We start from the raw sequence: 25,499 nt of genomic DNA, 5'->3' as shown, positions 1-25,499 counted from the left end.
CAAAAGCACCTTGTCACCTACCGCGAACTCAATGTCCCTGCGGTGTAAGTCGGCGTAGCTCTTCTGACGATCTTGAGTTGCTCTCATCTTTTAGCGAATCAACTGGATTTGCTCAACCATATCTTGAACCAACTGTGGCCCTAAAACCACCGTCTCGGAACTATCATCCCAACAAACCGGACTTCGGCATTTCCGGCCATACAAAGCTTCAAAAGGTGCCATCCCAATGCTTGTATGATAACTATTATTGTATGAAAACTCGATCAAATCAAGTCTGTCTTCCCAATCGCCTCCAAAGTCCATAACACATGCCCTTAGCATGTCTTCTAAGGTCTTGATGGTCCGTTACAGCCGACCATCGGTTGCGGATGAAAAGTCAGTACTCATCTTCAAAGTTGTACCCATCAACTCTTGCAGTTCTTGCCAAAACTTTGATATGAACCTCGCATCACGATCGGAAACAATATCTTTCGGAATACCATGCAACCGAACCACATGCTTTCGGTAACCCAAACCCAATGCAAGCGCATCTTAGACCAAGTATCCTTCATGGGGACGAAATGGGCTGATTTGGTTAGCCGATCCACAATCACCCAAATCATGTTGTTACCTTCTTGTGACCTAGGTAACCCCACAATAAAGTCCATGGAGATCGACTCCCACTTCCACTCGAGCACTCGAGAGACTCGAATCTTACCTTGAGGTCTCCTTTGTTCACCTTTGACCCTTTGACAAGTCAAACATCTAGCCACAAACTCAGCTACGTCTCTCTTCATGTTCGGCCACCAAAAAGTCTTCTTAAGGTCTCTATAAAGCTTATCACCACCCGGGTGAACTGAATAGGGAGTGCAATGAGCCTCGACAAGATCATTCTCCTCAACTCGCATCGTCGGAACACACCATCTCCCATCAAAACGAACACTCCCATCCGGATGTATAGAGAACCGGAAGTCGCTCCACTCTCTACCTTTGACTTCCACTCCTGGATATTAGGATCAAGCTCTTGCTTACTTTTGATGTTTTCATACAACTCTGGCTCGATCGTCAAATCCCCGATGGTATTCCCCTCTCGAATCATAAAGATCCCCATTCCGGACATCTCATCTCTCAACTTCAAGAAGGACATAGCCGTACATAGCGAATGAACGCTCTTCCTACTCAAAGCATCTGCGACAACATTAGCTTTACCCTCGTGATAGATGATCTCCATATCATAATCTCCAATCCGCTCCATCCACCGCCTCTGTCGCATGTTAAGCTCCTTCTGAGTGTGGATATACTTTAGACTCTTATGATCAGAGAACACCTTAAAAGTTGCGCCATAAAGGTAGTGCCTCCAGATTTTAAGAGCGAACACAACTGCACCCAGCTCCAAATCATGAGTAGGGTAGTTCTCCTCATATTGCTTCAACTGCCTCGAAGCATAAGCTATCACTTTCCCTCCCTGCATCAAGACACAACCCAAACCGTTCTTTGAAGCGTCGGTATAGACCTCAAAGTTCTCACAACCCTCTGGCAAGGCTAGGATAGGAGCGTGGTCAAGCGTTCTTTTAAGGTCCAAACGCCGTTTCACAACTCTCATCCCAAACAAATCTGACTTCTTTCCTCATCAAGGACGTCATAGGCCGTGCTATGGTAGAGAAATCCTTCACAAATCTCCGTGTAGTAGCCGGCAAGGCCTAAGAAACTCCGGATCTCAAGAAACATTCTTCGGCGATTCCCACTTGGTAACGGCCTCAATCTTACTAGGGTCCACAGATACCCCCTTCTTGGATATGACATGGCCTAGAAAAGCCACTTCCTCTAACCAGAACTCACACTTGGATAACTTGGCATAGAGCTGATTTTCTCTCAAAGTCTGCAAGACTATCCTCAAATGCTCTTCGTGCTCTTCCTTGGTCTTGGAATAAACTAGGATATCGTCGATGAAAACAACCACAAACCTATCCAAAAACGGTGTGAAGATCCGGTTCATCAAATCCATAAAAGCTGTTGGTGCATTGGTCAACCCAAAAGGCATCACTACATACTCGTAGTGACCATAACGAGATCGGAACGCTGTTTTAGGAATATCTTCGTCTGCTATCCTCGGTGATGATACCCCGACCGAGATCAATCTTAGAGAATACACCGCTCCACTTAATCGATCGAACAAATCATCAATCCTCGGCAACGGATACTTGTTCTTCACAGTAACCCGATTGAGCTCTCTGTAGTCAATGCACAATCTCATACTCCCATCTTTCTTCTTTACAAAAAGAACTGAACTCCCCACGGTGACACGCTAGGCCCGATATAACCCTTGTCTAACAACTCATGTAATCGCTTCTTCAACTCAACCAACTCTTTAGGTGCCATACGATAAGGTGCTTTAGATATAGGACCCGTTCCCGCTTAAGCTCCACGCCGAAATCGACATCCCTCCCGGGAGGCAAACTCGGTATTTCCTCGAAATACAACTTCAAATTCTTTCACCACGGAAATCTCGGAAGTTGTCGGCGGCTCTACTCGGTGATCTCTCACATGACAAAGGATTAAGGGACACTTCTTCCTTAAACATGACTTTAAAGTCATAACCGCTATAAACCTACACTTAGGCTTTACCACAAACCCTCTATAGGACACTTTAACACCCTTGGGACTCTTTAAAGACACTCTCTTCTGTCTACAATCTATCCTGGCATCATACCTACCTAGCCAATCCATCCCGACAATCACCTCAAACCCATCCTTAGGAAACTCTAACGGGTTTCTTTGGTAAATCTACCCCTCCAATCATCATAGATATACCCTTATATAACTTGAGACACGACACAGACTCCCCCCGAAGGTATGAACACATCATCTTTTACAACCTCAAAATTGCCCAAACCCATAGACACAGCATGACTTTTAGACACAAAAGAATGTGTAGCCCCAATCAAACAAAACAAAGGACGGTACATTATTAACAAGAAAGGTACCCTGTAACTACATGAGCATCATCCCGTGCTTCCCGCTTATCCATCATGAAGAGCTTTCCACTATTCTTCCGTCCTCCACCCCGAATCAAGCATTGGAGGTACTAGGCTTAGCCGCCGAATCTGGGTGACACCGTTATTCAGCGCCGGTAAGATCCACCACTACCGCGGTTGTAACCGCCCGGTTACCCCCGTCCACCTCTTTGCCCCATGAACCTCCCGGTCGGCTACTAGCAAAACTCGAGTCGGCCCCCAGAGAAATTTCCCGATCGAGCTCCCGAACCATTGCGGGCTTGTAGCTCGTGCATTCCCGCCTTTGGGCCTATACCACCACAAATTGAAGCACGTAAGGTTGGTGTTGTCACTTACCACCCGACCCCCATTCTTTCCCCGACCACGAGAACCTCCCAGAGAAACCAGCTCCACTAGAGAAAGCTTTAGCATGGTTGAAATTTCCTTTCTTGTTGGTTGGGCGATTATTGTTCCCACTATCGGCCTTCCTCTTTTCTCGTGATCCTCTCCTCGATCTCCCTTGAGAGATCCACCATTCTCTCGGCTTGACCCGCTCTCGGATACACTTCCTTGAGGTCGGTAGCAACCCCAGTAGATACGACTCACGATCTTAGCAGACAAACCCCTCTCAAAACGGAGAGCCAAACCTCTTTGCCCGAGCTGTAAATCTTCCACATAACGAGATAGCTCCATAAATCGATGATAGTAATCAGTGACCGTCATCTCCTCAGACATAGTGAAAGATTCAAAGTCGGATCTCATCTTGTGTCGGATATGCTCCGGCAAGACAAACGCTCTCTCATAGCACTCTTCAACCCAGACCACGGAATAGCCCCTTCCTCCTGGTAGTAAGCTCTAGCATCCTCCTTGACGTTCTGCCACCAAACTGCAGCTTCTCCCCTTAGGTAATACACAACCTGTTCAACAATCATATCCTCGGGGCACTTAACCATTTCCATGAGAGCTTTAATCTCACGGTGCCACTTCTCTAGCAGCTTTGGTTCGCCTACCCCGTCATATGTGGGAGGGTGGAAACGAGCAATGTTGATGCTAAGCTGGGTTGCATCCATCGTCTTCTCGTTTCCTTTTCCCACATTTTTGAGAGCTTCAAGGAGAGCCTCTTGTTGCTCAATCATGCGAGCAACCTCATCAATAGACATCTCCGAAGCTTGGATCTGTGCGGGAGTTCTTTTGGGCGGCATTTTGAGCTGATAAGAAAGAAAGAAACGTAAACACCTGCTCAAAATTTAACATCCCTCCGCCATAAGAACACTCGGCCGAGTGTACATCATACTCGGTCGAGTACTGATAACTCGGTCTAGTACCTTTGCAGATACTCGGTCGAGTATCGACTCCAGAGACAAACGCCAAAACACCAAAAAGAACACTCGGTCGAGTGTAACAACACTCGGCCGAGTGGCCTATACTCGGTCGAGTATACTCTCATACTCGGTCGAGTAATCACAAACAAAGAGAATCACATTACTTCTTATCAAACAACACTCGGTCGAGTTTTGGCTACTCGGCCGTACCCCATACTCGGTCGAGTGCCTTCCCCGCTTTCGGCCGAGTTACGCCATAAAAAGATTTACGATTCCCCTATCATGCTCACTGTTCCCGCAGCAAATACTTAAGGATTTTAAAACCACGTTAAAATCACGTCAGCATGTATTGCATATATTAAACTTTAACATCATATTGTAATCATATCAACCTCCAATTTGCACATATGCTAAATCCAACACCGAAATCACAACCCGTTTCATCAATTACTTATCCCATCACATCAGTTAAGAACTTCATCACACATATATGCAACTATCGACTTTTACCAACATGTATCTTCACATAAGTGCACATACAAAGCCTAGTCCTCATCACACTTTCCCCCATGTTACCGGCTCGAGTTAGTAAGGGCCAATGTGCGACTCCGGGACGTCTCCCGAGTCTTTGCGGTAGCTCCAAACAACTCTCCCCGGGTTCATTTTATTTAGACTCCCTAGGTTCATTAAATTCATTTGTTTAGGTGCCGGAATCTTCGGCTCTGATACCACTTTGTAACACCCCCTCATACCAAGGTGCCTTACCAGACCACCCTACCATGAGAATGCGTTACCATCTCGGTTGCCCGAGGTTAGTACATATCAAAAGCGTCTGAACTGAGCACATTTATTAAAGTAGTGTAATTAACAAAGTTTACAACATCCAAAACCAAATACCGTCTAATGAAATACAACTTCGAAGTCTTAATAATAAAAGAAACTCGCTAAGACTCCGACGGTGATGCTATGACTCGTGGTGGCAAATCTCCCAAGATAATCCCCAAGCTCTCACTAGCAAAACCTCGTCAAGCTCGCTCACCATCCCCGAATGGATCACCGCATTTCCACAAACAACAACGGGGTCGATTATGCAACAAACAAGACAAACAAATGCTATACTCGTCTGATCATCATCAACTCCCAATCACCCAGTCTCACATAGTATCCGACTACACACTAAAGTGTGTAGCCCCGCTGATTACCCATCGCAACAGGTAATCCTCGCCGCCGGTGGGTGACCGCAGCCGATCCCACCTAGTCCGGCTCCTCACGAGCGACAACGATCCCTGTCCCTTAATGTGCACATCCCCCCCCGTGGCGGGTTCCACGGAGGGCGAACTAGGGTGTGAAGCCACTCCCGCAAGTGACTCCACCATAATCACAATCACATGACATTACTGTCATCTCAACCCCCTCACACCAACACTGTCACAACAATCTCCATATTACGATGATCAACAGACAACGATAAATACAACAACATGTCATGTAAAGCACGATGGCGAGTAGGAAACCCTACCTTAGCAATCACAAAGAGAAGCAACAACACGGACAATCAAAAAGGCTCCTCTACGAAGTCTTCTCCTATACAATGATCATACAACACAATTACACTTTGTACAATTCCCAACATCCCCTTCCATATAAATGTATAGCAACCCGAAACGATGCAATAATTACAAAGATGTACTTACCAACAAAGGTCAACAAGAACTTATACGCAAGAATCACCGCAATTATCCACACAAAGATGCTACGAAATGCTCAAAGGAATGATTAGGGAATGATTTGGGTATGATTAGGGTAACGTAGAATTGATAACGCTGTGAAAAGTGATATTAGAAACTGACGCGGAAATATAAAATACCCTAATCACTCCTTAATCAAACCGTCGAAATATAACTTCGCCAAACCGGACACTCGGTCGAGTGCAACAACACTCGGCCGAGTGTCCAATACTCGGTCGAGTATTCACTATACTCGGCCGAGTATTCCTCGGCAGAACCGAAATAACACACACTAAGAGCACTACTCGGCCGAGTAGGCTCTACTCGGTCGAGTAGGCTCCAAAGAAGATCCGTAGTGTTACACTCACCCTCACCTAGACTTGGTGAAATTAACCGGGCTTAAGTAACCCGGCCGGACACCCTTTGGACTGAGTACCTGAGTTTGACCTATAACCTGAAAGAACTCGAACCAGTATAAACCTGTAAGTTTTATAGTCTAAAATAACATGTTCTAATCTCATAATGAACATGTATAAACTGAATGCGGAAGCGATAAAAGAGATCGATTACTTACCTCCAGCCATTGCTTGAAATATTAGATCCGTCTTAATAAATAACTCAATTCCGTATGCCCAAATCTGACTTGGCTTCCAAACCCTCAGCCTCACAATTTAGATGGTGTATTTTCTTAATGAGGTAGACTTGGTGAACCTTAATCAAAATAAATATGTTCCCCTTATATAGACTCTTGCCATCAAAGAGTCAACTGAACAGTTTCCTAAATTGTGAGTGGTAAGTTATGGGAGACAATAGTGGAAACAGAATCCTAGGTAAATTCCACCATACAATGGACCAACTTAATTTCCACAAAATAACTTAATTAAATATTAGTATAATACTTATTTATTTTATGGAAATATCTTACATTCTCCCACTTGGTCCATTTAACAAGAGACATAACATATGGATCATGTCGACGAATTCTCTTAGAGCAAGAATTAATCTTCCATGTATCACAATATATCAAGTCACTCACACCACACACATTTAACTTAATGAGTAAACCCCATGTTTACTCGAGGTTCAAACAAAATGATATTTCTCAACATTACTTTATAAATATGCGCATATAAATCCAAAAGAGGAAATATCCAACTTAACAAAAGTTTCTTACAAAAACTTAATGAATGTACTACATAATGGAACCAAGTCCCATTCTCACTACATGATCCTTGAAAGTCTTAATTGGCATGCCTTTAGTCAAGGGATCTGCAATCATCAACTCTGTGCTAATGTGTTCAATGATCATTTTCTTTTCCTGAACACGCTCCTTTATGGCTAGATACTTTATGTCGATGAGTTTACTTCGACTTCCACTTTTATTATTCTTAGCCATAAACACAGCAGCTGAATTATCACAATACATTCTCAGCGGCCTACAAATAAAGTCAATAACTCTAAGCCCAGATATGAAACTTTTCAACCAAACATCATGTGAGGTAGCCTCAAAACAAGATATGAACTCAGCCTCCATAATAGAAGTAGCCGACAAGGTTTGCTTAACACTCCTCCATGACACAGCTCCATCAGCTAGCATAAACACATATCCTGACGTGGATTTACGTGAATTTATGCAACCAGCGTAGTCGGAGTCGGAATAACCTACTACTTCAAGATTCTCAGTCCGTCTAAACATAAACATGTAATCCTTAGTACCTTGAAGGTATCTCAACACTTTTTTTGCAGCCTTCCGGTGATCAAGTCCTGGGTTACTCTGATATCTTCCTAACACTCCAACCGCATATGCAATGTCGGGTCTAGTACAGACCTGAGCATACATAATGCTACCCACAGCTGAAGCATATGGAATATTCTTCATTTGTTCCTTTTCAATGTCATTCCTAGGGTACTGGTCCAAGCAGAACCGGTCACCTTTCACAATTGGTACTACACTTGGTGAACAATCTTTAATCATGAATCTTTCAAGTACTTTATTGATATAGGCCTCTTGAGACAACCCCAAAATGCCTCGAGATCTATCTCTATGGATCTTAATGCCAATGACATAAGATGTCTCACCCATATCCTTCATATCAAAATTACTTGAAAGGAATTGTTTCACCTCATGTAGCAACCCTTTATCATTGGTTGCTAGCAAAATATCATCCACATACAACACTAGAAAACAAACTTTACTCCCACTGACCTTAAGATATATACATTGATCCATTATATTTTCTTCGAAACCGAATGAAGAAATAACTTCATGGAATTTCTTATACCATTGGCGGGAAGCTTGTTTTAAACCGTATATGGATTTATTTAGCTTACAAACCAAATGCTCACCATCTTTAGAGAAGAATCCTTCAGGTTGTTTCATATAAACCTCTTCCTCTAAATCACCATTGAGAAATGTTGATTTCACATCCATCTGATGTAACTCGTAATCAAAAGGAGCTACTAACGCCATGACAATTTGAAAAGAATCTTTCTTTGATACAGGAGAAAAAGTCTCTGTGTAGTCAATTCCTTCCCTTTGAGTGAATCCTTTAGCAACTAGTCTTGCCTATGTCTCTCGATGTTGCCAGGTGAATCTCTTTTAGTCTTATAGACCTACTTGCACCCAATATGTTTTACACCATCAGATAATACAGCGAGATCCCAAACTCCATTAGATGCCATAGAATTCATCTCTTCTTTCATAGCATTCATCCATAAGTTTGAATCTGTAGAACTTACGGCTTGTGAAAACGACATAGGATCATTATCAGCTCCAACATTATAATCCAATTCTTGTAGATATACTTCATAGTCATCAGGAATAGCCGATCTCCTTTCACGAATAGATATTCTTAATGGAAGTTGTTCACCCTCATGGTGAACCTCTTCCTCATTATGATCTACCATATTTTGATCGACATTTTGTGGAATTTCTATCACTGGTTGTGTAACACTCGATTGAACTTGAGGAGTGTGAATGACAACCAATCTGTCACTTGAATCAAAGGGTGGAACTTCATGATGATCCCTCTCCAGGACAGAGTCCTGAATTAGGTCACTCCCACTGATCAAGTTATTCTCAAAAAATTTAGCATTTCTTGATTCCACAAACCTTGTACTATGAGATGGACAATAAAACCTATAACCCTTAGACTTTTCGGCATATCCAATGAAATACCCACTAATAGTCCTTGGATCAAGTTTCTTTTCTTGTGGATTATACACTCTCACCTCTGAAGGGCATCCCCAAATGCGTATATGTCTCAAACTCGGTTTCCATCCTTTAAATAACTCAAAAGGTGTCTTAGACACAGCCTTGGAAGGAACCCGATTTAATATATACGTTGCCGTCTAAAGAGCATCAACCCACAAAAATGAAGGAAGTTTAACATTACTTCTCATACAACGCACCATCTCAATTAATGTCCTATTTCTTCTTTCTGCTACACCATTCTGATCTGGAGAATCAGGCATAGTGTATTGGGCAACAATCCCATACTTTTGAAGAAATTTAGCAAATGGATTAGGTGCTTGTCCGTTTTCAGTGTATTTACCATAGTATTCACCACCTCTATCAGATCTCACAATCTTAATGCGCTTACCGCATAGGTTCTCTACTTCAGCCTTAAACAATTTAAAGGCATCAAAAGTTTCATCCTTAGAACGAAATAAGTAAAGATACATATAACGTGAGTAATCATCAATAAAGGTGATAAAATATTTTGGATCATTAGCGTTCATGTCCGGACAACAAATATCCGTATGTATGATTTCTAATAGGCTAAAACTTCTCTTTGCACCTTTCTTAGACATGTTAGTTTGCTCACCCTTAATGCAACTAACACAAGTATCAAAATCAGTAAAGTCTAAAGTATCAAGTACTCCATCCTTTACTAATCTTTTTACCCTCTCAATGGAGATATGTCCCAATCTCCGGTGCCACAAAATAGAGGAATTCTCATTCATAATACAACGTTTTAAACCAAAGATTGACATGCATAGAATTATGAGTAATATTATTTTGCGCTTCAAGACGATATAAATTATCGGACAAAATACCATAACCAATAATTTCGAATTTCGAGAATACCGAATCCGTAGTCCGAAAAATTAAAGGTAAAACCCAAAGGTACAAGTCTTGATACTGAAATCAAATTTCTAGAGAAATTCGGAACATAAAATGTCTTTTCCAAATGCAAAATAAAACCACTACTTAATATTAAACTGCATGTCCCAATGGCCTCCACATGTGAACTAATCTGGTTTCCTGAATAGATTGAAAGTTCACTGCCCACTGATTTCCTTAGGTTTGTCATACCCCGCAAGGTATTCGAAACATGGATTGTAGTTCCAGAATCAATCCACAAAGTATTATGATTAACATTAACCATATTAGATTCATAACAAACAAACGCATGAAAATTACCTTTCTTCTTTAGCCAAGCCTTAAATTTAATGCAGTCTATCTTCACGTGTCCCTTCTTTTTACAGAAGAAACACGTAGACTCCTTCTTAATGGCTGGCTCAGCTGAAATCTTTCCCTTTCCCTTATTTTTAGTGTGATCCTTTTGCCTCTTTGAAGAAGAAGCAACAATAAGGTTCACCTTTTCACGTTCCTCCATTAACAGTCTGCCCTCCTCTTGAACACACATAGCCATAAGTTCATTAATTGACCATTTATCCTTATGTGTGTTGTAAGAGATCTTAAAAGGAGCATATTTTGGAGGAAGAGTGCATAAAATGAAGTGCAAAAGGAAAGAGTCAGACATGGTAACTTCCAAAATCTTAAGTTGGGCTGCAATATCCCTCATGCGCATGATATAATCACGCACGGTGGGCCTCAAAGATGAAAACTGCATTATTAAGGTACTAGCAAGAGCTTTATCAGAAGTTGCAAACTGCTCATCGATGGCCTTAATTAGATCTTTAACTTTATTATGCTGATCGACAGAACCACGAATACTAGCACACATTTTGGTCTTTATGAACATAATGGAGAGACGATTAGATTTCTCCCACTTTTCATAAAGATCAATTGCTTCTTTAGTGCTTTCTTTAGTTACTTTAGGTGGTTCGTCTTTCCGAATAGCATAATCAATATCTAACCATCCCAACTGCAGTAGCATTCTCTCTTTCCAGACCTTATAGTTATCACCATTTAATTCAGGAATGTCAAATTTAACATCAGTAGAACTCCAAGGTAAAATTGCTGCAAATTTAATAAATAACATGCTTATTACCGTAGTTGAGACTTTAAACTTAATCATGCTTTACCAATGTAAATCATGGTCAAATATGAATCTAGAGACATAAAATTTGTCCGTGGGCTAAAGTTTTACTCAATTAGATACATAAAATTTTAACTTTATGACAATACTATCAAATCATATACATCTCTTAACTCCTGTGGGTAAATTAAGAAACAAGATTCAATATATCATCCTAATTAGTCATACAAAATACATACAACAAGATTCCTGTGGGTAAGTCTCATTATATTACATACGACTAATCACAAATAATGTCTAGTTTTCACATGTGATTCCAAAATAAAATTTCAATTAACTAGAGGTGCTGTGGCTACTCTCTAACTAATAAAATTTTGAATCACTCAACATTAAACTTTAGTCTATATACTCAACTTTATGTATATAGGAAAAATTATATGATCATAATACAAATAATGACCAAGATACTCCCAAGTCCAGGAACTCACACGGACAATAATTCCGTACATGACAAAAACCAAACAATATATAAGATCAAAGTAAACATGAGTCCTATATGTAAATGAGACAATAGCATTAATGTGTAATGAAGCAACCAAGGTTTCATGCCAAAGGACCAAATATGTAAATGGCTAACAAACACAATCCTTTACACAAATTGATCAGATCCTAATACCCTATGCTATAAAACTTTTCAGAAAAGTAAAAGATGTACTCATACACAATTGGAACACGTACTATCTCTCTGCCGCCATGAAAACAATAATCACATGGATTAACAAAAACCCCTGTAAAGCTAAATAACAATATTCAATAGTAAAACCGAAAGTCTCCTCCAATCCAATATAAAACCCACCAATTTTTTTTTTATTTTTTTTTTTTTATTTTTTTTTTTGATGACGAGGAGGTTGGATCCTCCCCGGATACAGGACCCCACCCTGCTAGGCGCCTGTACCATGTGAGTTCTTTCCCGTGGGGATTATTCCCTCTCCGGGCGTCAGGTCCCCAGGACCTCGCAATTCCTCCTTAGGAGGCTTTGAGGTTACCCTGGAATTCCACTAGACTCACACATCTTGGGTACCCACCAAAATTGCATAGAAATAAACATTGGGTTTCAAACTTTCAATTAGACAATAATTCATACGGATACACCAGTAAGAAAAACCGGGGCATAGGGTGACTAAGACAAGAATTAATCAGCAAGACAGAGGCGATTGCTCGCTCTGATACCAACTGTAAGTTTTATAGTCTAAAATAATATGTTCTAATCTCATAATGAACATGTATAAACTGAATGCGGAAGCGATAAAAGAGATCAATTACTTACCTCCAGCCATTGCTTGAAATATTAGATCCGTCTTAATAAATAACTCAATTCCGTATGCCCCAAATTTGACTTGGCTTCCAAACCCTCAGCCTCACAATTTAGATGGTGTATTTTCTTAATGAGGTAGACTTGGTGAACCTTAATCAGAATAAATATGTTCCCATATATAGACTCTTGCCATCAAAGAGTCAACTGAACTGAACAGTTTCCTAAATTGTGAGTGGTAAGTTATGGGAGACAATAGTGGAAACAAAATCCTAGGTAAATTCCACCATACAATGGACCAACTTAAATTCCATTAAATAACTTAATTAAATATTAGTATAATACTTATTTATTTTATGGAAATATCTTACAAAACCAACCCAAATGTATATTGTTGCAAGTTGATAATTTCTAAATTATTTGATAATAATAAAAGCAAAAAATACCCAACCCGGCTTGCTTTGACCTAAATGCTCGTACGTAAACCCGAACTAATCCGGTTTGAAAACAATTTAATTAATCCATTTACCAAGTTTACTCGACCCTAAGAACGTTATGGATCTTATAACAACCAGTTGGTCTCCTTTCAGACGTGTCATTTTGTTCTTTTCCAAAAAGACGGGGTTTTGAGACCATTTAATTAACAACCAAATGTAACTCCTTTCGGAAAACAACTAGCTGGACAATTGTGATTACAATAAGTATTTAACCATAAACTGATCACAAAATCCCGACTTTTTAAAAAGAGAAAAATGATCTTTCTGAAACAAGAATTTGCAGTAGGTGGCTTATACATCTGATGTATTACCACAAATTCTATAGTTTTTAAACATTACAATGAAATTTTTGAGTTTTATTTTAAAAATTATGAGTTTACTATAAAATTTCTGATTTTATTTACTTAAACATTAAGCTCTAAAAAAATATAATAAAACTCAAAACATTACATATAAATTTAGTAAAATTTGAGTTTTGATAAAAAAAAATTAAAATTTAACTTATAAATTTTATATAATCTCAAAAAAAATATAAATATGCTAAAAAATAAATAAAATTTAAGGTAATAAGCTAAAAAAATATACATACCTACTTAGAAACAAAAAAGGTGGAAATAGTAAAACTCACCTTGTTTGCAAATTGCAATCGTTAATATTCCGTGATAAACTCAAAAATCCTCTACTTGCGACAAAAAAGATGGCTTCTTCTGCAGCACTGCGATGTTGTTCACCAATTTGCAAATTATCCATAACAAATTCAGTGCCCTTTAATTGCAAACCCTTCTCCATCTCCTTTTCATCGAATTCTAATCGCTTCAATCGTCTCTCTATACGTTCTTCAGCTGCCACTTCTGGTATCTCTCTACCCAATTTTTTCTCCATTTTTTGTAGTTTAAATTGTTTGATCTTGATTTTAATTGCATATATATTTGCTGGGTATGTTTGAAATTGTGTTTTGGAGATGGGTTTTAATTTATTGCTCTTTCAAGCACTGCTTAATTTTAATGATTAAAAACAAGATTGAAGCACAGTATACGAGGGTTGTTTATTTTTTGCTTTGATTAGGACCGGTTCTTTTGGACTTAATTTCAGTTCAGTTGCGTTCAATTTTGTTTTCACTTTAGTCCAAGGTAGGGTAGCTTCAGTTCAAAAGAATACGGCCTAAGCCATACCTTGTGATTGATCAGTGAACTGATAGTCCCACCCTCTTAGTTACTTGAATACATGTTTATTCTTAGTAATAGCTATTTTAATCAAAGATAAACAAACAATTAGGACGGAAGGGGTATATTAATTTGGTGAAATAAGCTGTTACAGCTTTGCTGCAGTATAACTTCCATATGATGTGAGTTTTTTTTTTTTTTTTTGGATCTGATGCGAAGTGCTTTTCTCAAGAGTCAAGTCAGAGGTCTCTGGAATAAATTTTTTGAGAATTTTGGATAATTGTAAGCTGTTGGATCAGCGTATTCTTGCATCTGTAACTCGAACACAATTTTAACTTGGATTTTGGCGGACATTCTTGAATGGACGGGCAAGTGTTAAAAGAGGAAAAAAAATTATCGCAACCCACGAATATATGAATGAGATAGGGACGAAATTAATTCATTGAGAAAGGCTTGACTTAGTGTGTCAATTATAGATTATCACTTGTGGATTAGATGTCGAACTACTTATGGAATTTCTCTGATTGATCATTGATCACGTTTCAGCCATTCCCTTTTCTAGCCATGTGACTTCCTGGAGTCAATTGATAATGTTATTCAAGTATAGTTTTGGGATGTGTAGAGTAAATGGGATGCGCATAGGCTTTTTCACGCCTTATAAACTCACAAGTGTGAAGCGAATCATTTAATTTGAATGAAGTTCTATGTTTGTATGATAAGATTTATACACCCAGCTTGCATAACCATCCGTTTTTTCACTTTTGATGGATTCTTTAGTGATCGATAAAGTACAAGGGACCTGCTCAATGTGCAAGTTATTTGATATTATGATTGAACTATGGAATTAGTTCTGTTCAGCAAGATCACTTATTATATTATATATGCTATTGTATGTTAAGTGTCAGCAACACCTGCTGGAGGATTGGCACCGGCAATTTCCCTCACTGACAATGCTTTGAAGCATTTGAGAAGGATCCGATCTGATCGGGGTGACGATGTGACCTTAAGAGTTGGAGTTAAGCAAGGTGGATGTTCGGGCATGTCCTACATTATGGATTTTGAGAGTCGAGAGAATACAAAGCCAGATGACTCTGTGATTGAGCTTAATGGGTTTACCATTGGTGAGTTTTTCTTTGTCTTATTCTATATTTCTGGAGTGGTGTTTTGTCGTGGCATCGAACGGGCAACATAAGGCCAGGGCATACAATGTGTGTTGTGTGTTGGTGACTGGCACCTTGTGATAATCTCTTTCATGTGTCTTTTTTTTTGTTTCAATAGGTAAAATTATATAGGACTTGAGCTAAAGGAGATGCCAAACAACCGCACCAAAAGTGCACTAGGGTAACCTTTAATGCAAAAGCAGAAACCGAAGAAGTCCAAAAACAATCAAACAAAAAACTATTGGTCTAGTTAGTTTCATGTGTGCTAATCAAGGTCTTGATTTTGCCAATTGATAGACAGAATTACAGATCCGTAGGCCGTAGGGTGCTAAATTTTAAGCTCCCATATCTGACTATTGAGTATCACGTTCGAATAAGATTTTAGGATCCACGACCATCCCTTATTATCATTTATTTGTGAGGTCAGAGAGATCGAAACTTGGTTTTTGAACACTTGAAGGCTATGATACTCCGACACTTCACTTTGGTCGCGTACTTGAAATGCCCGACACGACACGGCATTTCAACACTTCATTTGACACTAAAAAACTGAAAACTTCCCCGAAAACAACAGTATCTGGCACTTGAACACCATTTCATGTCCAACCCTTGCAGCCGAACCAGGGTAACATACCTTCAAGGTGAGATTTGCGTTGGGAGATCTTGTACTTTAGAGTTTAGACTAGTGCTTCACAAAGTTGTGTCCTGCACCTATTAATAATCTTCTTTGTGTGAAATTTCAGATTTGTAGTGTCTTTACCCAACCTTGTAAGCAAAACATGGCATAATACTAACCCGTGGCATTTCAACTGTACTGCAGTATGTGATCCGAAGAGCTTGCTATTCCTGTATGGAATGGAGTTAGATTACAGTGATGCCCTTATTGGTGGAGGCTTCTCTTTCCAAAACCCAAACGCTTCAAAAACCTGTAGCTGTGGGAAATCGTTTGCTGCATAGCTCGAAAAGATCCATTTAATGTATAAAATGTCTAGTAACGGAAGTGGATCCTGACTCGTGTATTATATGATGTTTTTCAAATATCATGATATGCACGAATAGTGTTAGGTTTGCTCATGGTTATGCTTTGTTGCGTTACATTATCTTGTAGAGTGCATGCCAAGCGAATGTGGAAATCACGTTATTCTCGATTCAGAACCATTCGTTATCACTTCCCGTTAGATTGCCAAACCGATTTTATCCATAAAGGAGAACATGAAAATATCATGTCTTCCGGCAGCGTATCCCATGTAATTCTTCGTAGGACAAGTAATAAATTTCCTTTAATGTTCAACATGCATTTTTTTCCATGTAGTCAAGATCAGCTATATTAGCAAATTCAAACAACTAATAAGCCCTTGTGAAGCAACAACCAGGGGTGATTGCACTCGATCAATATTAAGGTTTCGTCGTCGGTCAATGAAGCTGCCAATAAGAACTCACTCGATTGAAATCAATTCCCATAAGATTAACCCGCAATTTAATTGGTAAAGAGATCTTCACACCAGCACGAAAGGAGCCGCCATCATTACCCAAAATGGGTCCACGTAGGCTCGGTTTTTTTTAATGCAAGGTTCAGGATTAAGGTCGCTCACCGGGAAAGCGACATGGGACAAAGTCGCTTAGGGGGTCAATGACTTGGGTCTTTGTAGGGAAAAAATGCAGGGAAAAAAGAATGTGATTAAACGGAATAGAACACAAGACCTTCCACAAAACTACCACTTACTCTATAGAACTTAACCATCAGCACAAGAAAATTTTTATGTTATAAACTAAAGTGTTTAAATCTAATACTCCGTAATTATTGTTCCATGTCCCAATACACATTTATTATTCGTTGTTGTACATATTAATTCTAATCGCTTATAAAAGTCATCAACGTTATTTTGGTGTGTTTGTTATTGGTTCTAGTACATATAGTAGAGAGAAAATCGTTGGTTTGAAACCCTTATGCTACGTTTTCTTTTATTTATTTATTTTTGGCAAAGACCCAAATCGCTGACCAGCTAAGCTCGGTTTGTCCCAAGTCGCTCTCCGACAGAGCGACCTTAATCCGGAACCTAGCATCGCCAAAATCGAGCCTACGTGAATCCATTTTGGGTAATTAGTTTCAAAGTCACCTCATTTCATTAAATTATTTGTTGTAAAACCCATCCATTTTGAAAAAAAAAGTCCACATACTAGATACTAAACTATGTGTCATGGTCAGTTAAGTGTCTACAGTATTATGGAGATACTTTGTTTTTCAATACAAGAGATGGGTTTTTTGTCAAAAACTACCTTATATTTAGGGCATTTGTAAAAATACTACCTTATATTATTTTTTTTTGTGTTCAACTACCTTGTTTTCTTTATTTTTGGTCAATAACTACCTACGGTAAGAGTCTAGACATATTTGGTCTGTTTTTCGGCTTTAACCTATCTCACATGACTCTTTTATGTTGTAATCTTATTTAGGCCCGATTTTGGGAAGTCATGATGTACTTACACTTAACTTTAATAGATGTTTGTAGTTATTATTGAAATGTGAAATCCATAAATTTTGCTTATCTGAAGTTAAATTGTTGTTTGGACAGAGTTGATCATTGTTATTTGATGTTAACAAAGTCATGTAAGATAGGTTAATGTCACTAAACCAACCAAATCGCACCATACATTCGAATGAAGAAGAAAATAACAGAAGCAGCATCGTCAAAATGGATGGGTTTTACAACAAATAATTTTACTAGATCAATACAAAAAAAAGAAGCAGCAGCATCGTCAAGACATCTTATTGGAAATAATTTTACTAGATCAATACAAAAAAAAAAGAAAAAAACAAGGAAAGGAATCAAAGAGTAGTGCCTAAAAATATCAAAAGTTTGTAGTTTTCCATAGTATTAAAAGAAAAGCAATAGCCAAGGCATGATAAGAGACGACGGCAGTCTGAACTAAATGCTCCTCACGGAGAAGCCTCTACTTGTTGGCTAAAGCTTCTTGCACTTATCTCAGTGATGTACCCATCCATATTCTCAGCATCTTGATACATTATTGCAATATTAATGAAAGTTGCAGCAACATGATGATGAGGCCTCGAGGACAAGCTCTTTGTGTTGCTGCTGCATGATGGCTCTACCCAAATCTTGAGCATGTATGTATGTATATACTTCACTCAGTCTTCCCTAGAGATAACAGAAGAGTCAATTGTTAAGTGTAGTCTTCATTACAAGCAATGTTGGAGTTTTCAATATGCCTGATACAAGCAATATCATACCAGCAGTTGACGAAGAAGGGGGGGAGGGGGCGAAATGATGATCATTACAGAGCATGTGGTGAATGCTTCACCACAGGTTGCAGATCCACTACATCTGATGTTTGAAATGGTGATGCCAATCTGACAATAAGACCAAAAAGTGAATAAGTCAGACTCAATCACTCAATTCCAAATGAACAAACAATCCGCACATCCGGTCCTAACAGTTTGGTATTATTACAGATGTACTCTATCATTCAAGGAGAAGATTTGCAAAACCAAAATAGGACCATGTGTACCACCCTATGTGATATGTCTAGACAACGTCCTGAGTCACTTATTAGATTGTTAGGGGAGTAAAAAGATAATATATGTAGCTACATGGTAGGATATATCATTATAGTCGTAGAACAATGGTTAGCACTATAAGATATTAATAGGGGCATCTTTCAGATTCAAAATCAGGTCACAACTCCATGCTTGTAATATCTTATCATAAATGATGTCACTCTTCTTCAATTTGCACCAGATCCCTCTATAACTTAAGATGCCCACATCTCTATTTCACATCAATAACCTGACATCCATTCATTATGACAAAGGATGATGATACACAATTTTTACCCAAATTAAACATTACGTATTTAATACACCAGATTAATGCTAAGCTTGGATTTATCCTAGTTACCTTCTGGCAGAGATTGCGAATCACTGAAACTTTCCTGACCCGAGTCCTAAAATCCTCTCGCAAATCAAACTGAAACTAAAAGACTAATAAAAGTGAAACCAAAACCTCCAAAGTGGCTCACCTTATTAGGCATGATTATAGGAGCATATTATGCTCCGTCTGTTATAGTAACAAATTAGCTAAGGATATGATTTGACTTGATCTTATTCCTAGAATTATGTCATTGTATTCTTATATATATCCTACTACTAAATCAATAAGATACAACTTCATTCTCTCAATCACTCTTATACGTTATATTCAACATGGTATCGAGCCAGAAAACACAAAAAACCTAATTTTTTTCTTTCTCTTTAACCCTAATCGTCTTCCATGGCGGGTGACGACGCCAGTGATTCTCCTCAACCAACATTCAAAATTGACCCTTTATCTCCATATTACCTTGGATCGAATGATGTCCCTGGCATCAAAATCTCGAACGTTATGGTAATTAGTTCCAATTATGAAGACCGGAGTCGTTCGATGCGGATGTCTCTCAAATCTCGACGCAAAAAAGCCGAACGCCGTAGAATTTTTTGGCAAATTGGTGTTTATTAGCAAAATAATTAGGGAGTTGGAGTTGGTTTGAAACTATTTTGATTTATGGTGTCCACGTCATCAGTTTTTTTTTTTCCAGTTTTTATGGTAAGCCGCTAAGTTTCTTAGCGGCTTACTATTTTTTTTTTTTTTTTAATTTTTTTTTTTTTTTTTTTTTTTTGAAAAAAAAAAAAAAAAGTGAATAGTAAAGCCGCTAAGAACCCTAGCGGCTTTACTATTCATTTTTTTTTTTCAAAAACCGTCACCTTCTAACACTGATGACAGCCTATTCTAGAAATGAATAACCACCAAAGCCGCTAAGAAAGTTAGCGGCTTCCCTATTTCCCTATTTTTCATAAGCTTATGACATTTATTATCTAAAAAATGACAAAGAGACAAAGCCGCTAAGAAACTTAGCGGCTTTGCCTAAAAATTGGAAAAAAAATGAAACTGATGACGTGGACACCATAAGTCTAAATAGTTTCAAACCAACCCCAATTCTCTAATTATTTTGCTTATAAACACCAATTTGCCAAAAAATTCAACGCCGTACTCACTATTGTACTCACTGTGAAATTTTTGGTCATGATGTCAAGTCTTGTTTTATAAAGCTAAATAAATTTCCTCATTGGTGGGGAAGTAGGCCCCGTACCTTGGCTGAATTACGGCGTCGCAAGGGTCCTACTGCTACTACTTCCGACACTCCACCAGTGGTTCATGCCAACATAGCTCATACCACCGCTTCTCTTGCTTCCTCGGACCGGCTCTGCAGTACGCATATTTCTGGATAATCGATATCAAAAGCGTCTAACCATGTCACAGGCGATATTTCATTGTTTGTCGAAACGGTTGACATCCCTCCTCGGGCCGTGGGGTTGCTTAATGGTCAACGTCTTATAGCATCTCAAATGGGCACTGTATGTATAAATGGCATGATCACGCTTCGTCGGGTTTTGCTTGTCCCTCGTTTCCAATGCAATTTAATTTCCGTGTCTCAATTAACAAATAATGATTATATTTTGCAATTTGCTAATACTTCTTGCGTTATTCAGGACCGTTCCTCGAGGACGATGATTGGAGTAGGTGAGCTACGGGATGGACCGTATTTGCTTGATCCGGAGGCCAACTCTTGCTCGGTCAATTCGGTGGGAATAGGGGAGTCATACGACCTGTGGCACCGTCGGCTTGGTCATCCGGGTGATAAAGCAGTTAAATTTATTTCTTTAGCTCGTCCTATTAATTTTAATAATAGCTCGGTGTGTGATGTGTGTCACCTTGCCAAACAAACTCGTACTAGTTTTGATTTAAGTGATAATATTGCTGCAGACATTTTTCAATTAATACATTGTGACCTTTGGGGTCCGTACCGTACCCCTTCTACTTGTGGGGCTAAATATTTCCTAACCATTGTGGATGATAAATCCAGGGCTGTGTGGGTTTATTTACTTCTCGATAAAACTGAAGTCACATCCATGTTCATGAATTTCTTAGCCATGGTTCAAACCCAATTCTCCAAAACAGTCAAAGTCGTTCGGAGTGATAATGGTAACGAGTTTAATGCCATGGCTGCATATTTTTTGCAGCAAGGCATCCAATTCCAAACTTCTTGTGTCGGTACGCCCCAACAAAATGGGAGGGTAGAGAGAAAGCATCGTCATATTCTCAATGTGGCGCGTGCTTTGTTATTTCAAGGTAATTTACCTAAGCGGTTTTGGGGTGAGTGCGTTCTTACTGCGGCATATTTGATCAATAGAACACCCTCCTCCCTCCTAGGCAAAAAATCTCCATATGAAATTTTGTTCGGTATTCCTCCGTCTTATACCAATCTCCGGGTCTTTGGGTGTCTTTGCTTTGCTCATAATCAAAAAACACAAGGTGACAAATTCGAACCACGGAGTCGCAAATGTATTTTTGTCGGGTACCCTCATAATAAAAAGGGGTGGAAAATTTATGATTTGGAAACCAAAATTATTAGTGCGTCTCGGGATGTCTCTTTTTATGAGGATATATTCCCATTCCATACTTCTAATTCCTCCACTCCTGATGCACCTCCTTTAATATTCCCGTCAAATGATGACCCAAACTTTGAACCCTCCACTTCTGAGCCCGTACCCAATGGTCCCAGGTCGGATACTACCGAGTCTTGTGAGTCGAACCCGGAGGAGGAACCCGTGCCCAATACCGAGCCCCCCATTGACGAGCCAGCCCAACCCAATCATACCGATGCCCAAGTTTCCGAGTCACATGATATGGGTAGAGGACATCGTATAAAAATTCCAAATACTCGATTACGGGGGTATGTCCTTGATACTACTAACAGTCCATCCTCACCGAGCTCACCGACTTCTCCTTCATCGCCTTCAGGTACTTCTTACGCTCTAGCAAATTACATTAATTGTCATAAATTTTCAAATAGACACAATGTTTTTTTAGCAGCTATAACTACAGGGGTTGAGCCTCCGTCTTTCAAAGTTGCCATTCAAGATGAAGGATGGTGTCGTGCTATGCAAGACGAAATTTCTGCGCTTGAATCAAATGGCACTTGGGAGCTTTCCGATCTTCCTCCTGATAAGAAAGCTCTTGGTTGTCGTTGGGTCTATAAAATTAAATACAAATCCGATGGATCTATTGAACGGTTAAAGGCCCGTCTAGTTGTTTTTGGTAACCATCAGGTTGAGGGAATCGACTATGGTGAGACATTTGCCCCAGTTGTCAAAATGGTCACCATCCGAACATTTCTTGCTGTTGCCGCTGTCAAAGGGTGGGCATTGCATCAGATGGATGTCCATAACGCCTTTCTTCATGGGGATTTGGATGAAGAAGTATATAGGAAGCTTCCTCCCGGTTTTAGTCATGGTCATGATGGGAAAGTTTGTCGTCTTAAGAAGTCTCTTTATGGGTTACGTCAAGCTCCTCGTTGTTGGTTCTCTAAGCTGGCTGGTGCTCTCCGTGAATATGGGTTTTGTCAATCTTATTCTGATTACTCCCTCTTCACTTACTCGGATCATGATGTCCGCCTATTTGTCTTGATTTACGTCGATGATCTTGTTATAGCAGGTAATAACTCCTCGGCCATTTCTGTTTTCAAAGATTACTTGCATCGATGCTTTAAAATGAAGGACTTGGGTACCTTGAAATATTTCCTGGGTCTTGAAGTGGCCCGAAGCAAGGAAGGCATTTATCTTAATCAACGTAAGTATACTCTTGACATTATCACTGAAACCGGCCTCTTAGGTGCTAAACCTTCTACTACGCCCATGGAGTCTAATCAACAGCTGGGTCTTGATCAAAGCTCTTTCTTAGCCGACCCAGAACGATATCGGCGCTTAGTTGGGCGCCTGGCATACCTTGCCGTCACTCGACCAGATTTGTCCTTTGCCGTGCATACCTTGTCTCAATTTCTTCAACAACCGCGTGAAGCTCATATGTCAGCAGCTTTGCGTGTTGTTCGTTATCTCAAAGGCAGCCCGGGGCAAGGCATTTTACTTCGCTCTGATAGCCGTCTTACGATTTCTGGTTGGTGTGATTCAGATTGGGGAAAGTGCCCTTTGTCTCGACGGTCCGTGACGGGCTGGTTTGTTTTCTTAGGCGATTCTCCCATTTCGTGGAAGACGAAAAAACAACCCACCGTGTCGCTATCATCTACCGAAGCTGAATATAGGTCCATGGTTGCGATTGTGTGTGAGATGAAATGGTTAAAAGGTCTTCTTACAAGTTTGGACGTGGCTTCTCCTCTGCCTATGCGTCTGTTTTGTGATAGTCAATCGGCTATTCACTTGTCTCAAAATCCCGTCTTTCACGAACGCACAAAACATATCGAGATTGATTGCCACTTTGTTCGTGACGCTATTATGGAGGGCCTGATTACACCAGTTCATGTTTCTACGGATGAACAACTAGCTGATATTTTTACAAAGCCCTTAGGAGCTCGTCAGTTTCACTATCTTCTCCGCAAACTGGGCATTCTTGATCTCCATGCTCCAGTTTGAGGGGGGTATTAGGCATGATTATAGGAGCATATTATGCTCCGTCTGTTATAGTAACAAATTAGCTAAGGATATGATTTGACTTGATCTTATTCCTAGAATTATGTCATTGTATTCTTATATATATCCTACTACTAAATCAATAAGATACAACTTCATTCTCTCAATCACTCTTATACGTTATATTCAACACACCTTCTTGTGAGATCGGTGCTGCAACACGTTGCTGTTGGTTTTTTCGGGAACAGTTTGAACATCTCCAAAGAAACAATTGGAGATTTGTGATATAGCAGGACCAACTTCATGTTCCTCTGTATCTCTCAGGACATCCTAAAATACCATAGAATTAACACTAGAAACATACTCCCTATCATTCATGGTATATGAAGTGGTTGACATTTATATTTGTTTCATTGCAGAAGATGTTCTACGTAACTTGGTAATTCCAAAATTGTAAAGAGTACAAAATAGACCATGAAAATCTGAGATAATAAATTTCCATTTCATATGTTTTTCCATAGCACTTGCCCTTTTATGGAAATATCGAATTGTGAATCAGTAACCTCATGACTTAAATTTGCGCTTCAAGACAAAGGTAGCATAAAACATAAGCAAGAAATATTACCTTCAGCAAGTGCTTTGCAGACCTAACTGCAATCTCGTTAACAAAGAGTAACCAAAGATGAGGCATATGTTTTGTCCCTTGAGCTACCTGATCAAAGAATCACAAAATGATAAAAGTAAATTACTTAACTCTTTAACTGATGTTACAGTAATACAAGGACCAGGAAAACCTCAAAAAATTTCTAGACGGGGGATCTTGAACAAAAATAGAAGAACAACTACTGATTCATAGTTCACTAGGGAAATACGTAGTAGTGTATTTCCACTAAAGCTTCAAGTGAACTTAAACCTATCATATCAACTCTTTTATTACACCATTAAATAAAGGAGCAACATCGGCACAGTAAAACACAATTCCTCAGCTACCCTTAAAAATTTACAAACACAAGAACTCTCTGCTGAATGTAATGCATTTCTCAAAGCATTCAGCAAAACTTATCAGTTACTTAGTTTTAACACCTAGAAATTTTAAACTTAACTAGTATCATGTCAGCAAATGCGCTTACTTTTCCAATATATCTGACATTAATCCCATTAGTATGAAGTTGTTCATCAGTTAATGTCTGACCATCTATTGGTGATACTTCAAGTAAGTTTGCAAGTAAGTTTGCATAGATCCTGTATAAATGTTGGCAGCACAACATCTGTGAGCTACAAGCTTGCCTCCTTGACACTACTTTCATCTGCCGCAGTAAATGGTTTCAATTTTGTAAACTTATTGAGTTGGATACCTAATGATAGTATTTCTCAACTTTGAGTTATCTATTTCAGTCAGACGAGTCATCAGTTCATGTTCCTCGTCTTGATAAGGATTCAATAACTCAAATAAGACAACTAACCTTGATTAATCAGAAGCAGTAGCTAGCATCAAAGACTCCATCAAGCCTTGCATTTATCCCATTGATGAACTTCTCAGCTTCGCTTTTAAGTGAACCAACTTCCCCACTTTATTCATCTCCAAATTCTTAATCCACCCTCATCTTTTTTTTTTTTTTTTTTTTTTTTTTTCAGGTTA

At 39.3% G+C, this 25,499-nt stretch overlaps 3 protein-coding genes across 3 annotated transcripts; 1 reads left to right on the top strand and 2 right to left on the bottom strand.

Annotated features, from left to right (window-relative positions):
• Nucleotides 1–8,634: 8,634 nt before the first annotated feature.
• On the bottom strand, nucleotides 8,635–12,586 carry LOC141641653 (uncharacterized). Its single transcript, XM_074450308.1, has 4 exons — nucleotides 12,577–12,586; nucleotides 10,081–11,230; nucleotides 9,433–9,859; nucleotides 8,635–9,372 (listed from the first exon to the last, which is right to left on the bottom strand). The coding sequence occupies exons 1-4, from the start codon at nucleotides 12,584–12,586 to the stop codon at nucleotides 8,635–8,637; spliced, it is 2,325 nt and encodes a 774-aa protein (XP_074306409.1).
• A 1,083-nt stretch (nucleotides 12,587–13,669) lies between these two features.
• Nucleotides 13,670–16,672, top strand: LOC141643392 (iron-sulfur assembly protein IscA, chloroplastic-like). The gene is made up of 3 exons (XM_074452545.1): nucleotides 13,670–13,912; nucleotides 15,121–15,342; nucleotides 16,202–16,672. The coding sequence occupies exons 1-3, from the start codon at nucleotides 13,756–13,758 to the stop codon at nucleotides 16,336–16,338; spliced, it is 516 nt and encodes a 171-aa protein (XP_074308646.1). The 5' UTR covers nucleotides 13,670–13,755; the 3' UTR covers nucleotides 16,339–16,672.
• Nucleotides 16,673–18,055: 1,383 nt separating this feature from the next.
• On the bottom strand, nucleotides 18,056–25,455 carry LOC141631221 (uncharacterized). The gene is made up of 4 exons (XM_074443925.1): nucleotides 25,324–25,455; nucleotides 24,486–24,572; nucleotides 18,632–18,751; nucleotides 18,056–18,539 (listed from the first exon to the last, which is right to left on the bottom strand). Exons 2-4 carry the CDS (start codon nucleotides 24,549–24,551, stop codon nucleotides 18,417–18,419), a joined length of 309 nt encoding a protein of 102 aa, XP_074300026.1. The 5' UTR covers nucleotides 24,552–24,572; nucleotides 25,324–25,455; the 3' UTR covers nucleotides 18,056–18,416.
• Nucleotides 25,456–25,499: the final 44 nt, after the last annotated feature.

This window comes from Silene latifolia, chromosome 2 (genome assembly GCF_048544455.1).
Source record: "Silene latifolia isolate original U9 population chromosome 2, ASM4854445v1, whole genome shotgun sequence".
Lineage (NCBI taxonomy): Eukaryota > Viridiplantae > Streptophyta > Magnoliopsida > Caryophyllales > Caryophyllaceae > Silene > Silene latifolia.
This window is presented reverse-complemented; position numbering and strand designations above follow the sequence as displayed.

What these genes read in the sequence shown, in the direction of transcription:
- LOC141641653 (XM_074450308.1), bottom strand. An exon ending in ATTCGAAATTATTGGTTATG is followed by an intron (nt 9,860 to 10,080) that starts GTATTTTGTCCG and finishes TACTTGTGTTAG; the next exon opens with TTGCATTAAGGGTGAGCAAA. An exon ending in ATAGGACATTAATTGAGATG is followed by an intron (nt 9,373 to 9,432) that starts GTGCGTTGTATG and finishes GATGCTCTTTAG; the next exon opens with ACGGCAACGTATATATTAAA.
- LOC141643392 (XM_074452545.1), top strand. Translation starts at nt 13,756, where the DNA reads ATGGCTTCTTCTGCAGCACTGCGATGTTGTTCACCAATTTGCAAATTA. An exon ending in TTCTTCAGCTGCCACTTCTG is followed by an intron (nt 13,913 to 15,120) that starts GTATCTCTCTAC and finishes TTGTATGTTAAG; the next exon opens with TGTCAGCAACACCTGCTGGA. An exon ending in GCTTAATGGGTTTACCATTG is followed by an intron (nt 15,343 to 16,201) that starts GTGAGTTTTTCT and finishes ACTGTACTGCAG; the next exon opens with TATGTGATCCGAAGAGCTTG.
- LOC141631221 (XM_074443925.1), bottom strand. Translation starts at nt 24,551, where the DNA reads ATGCCTCATCTTTGGTTACTCTTTGTTAACGAGATTGCAGTTAGGTCT. An exon ending in CTGCAAAGCACTTGCTGAAG is followed by an intron (nt 18,752 to 24,485) that starts GTAATATTTCTT and finishes TCTTATTGTCAG; the next exon opens with ATTGGCATCACCATTTCAAA. An exon ending in CCCTTCTTCGTCAACTGCTG is followed by an intron (nt 18,540 to 18,631) that starts GTATGATATTGC and finishes TGTTATCTCTAG; the next exon opens with GGAAGACTGAGTGAAGTATA.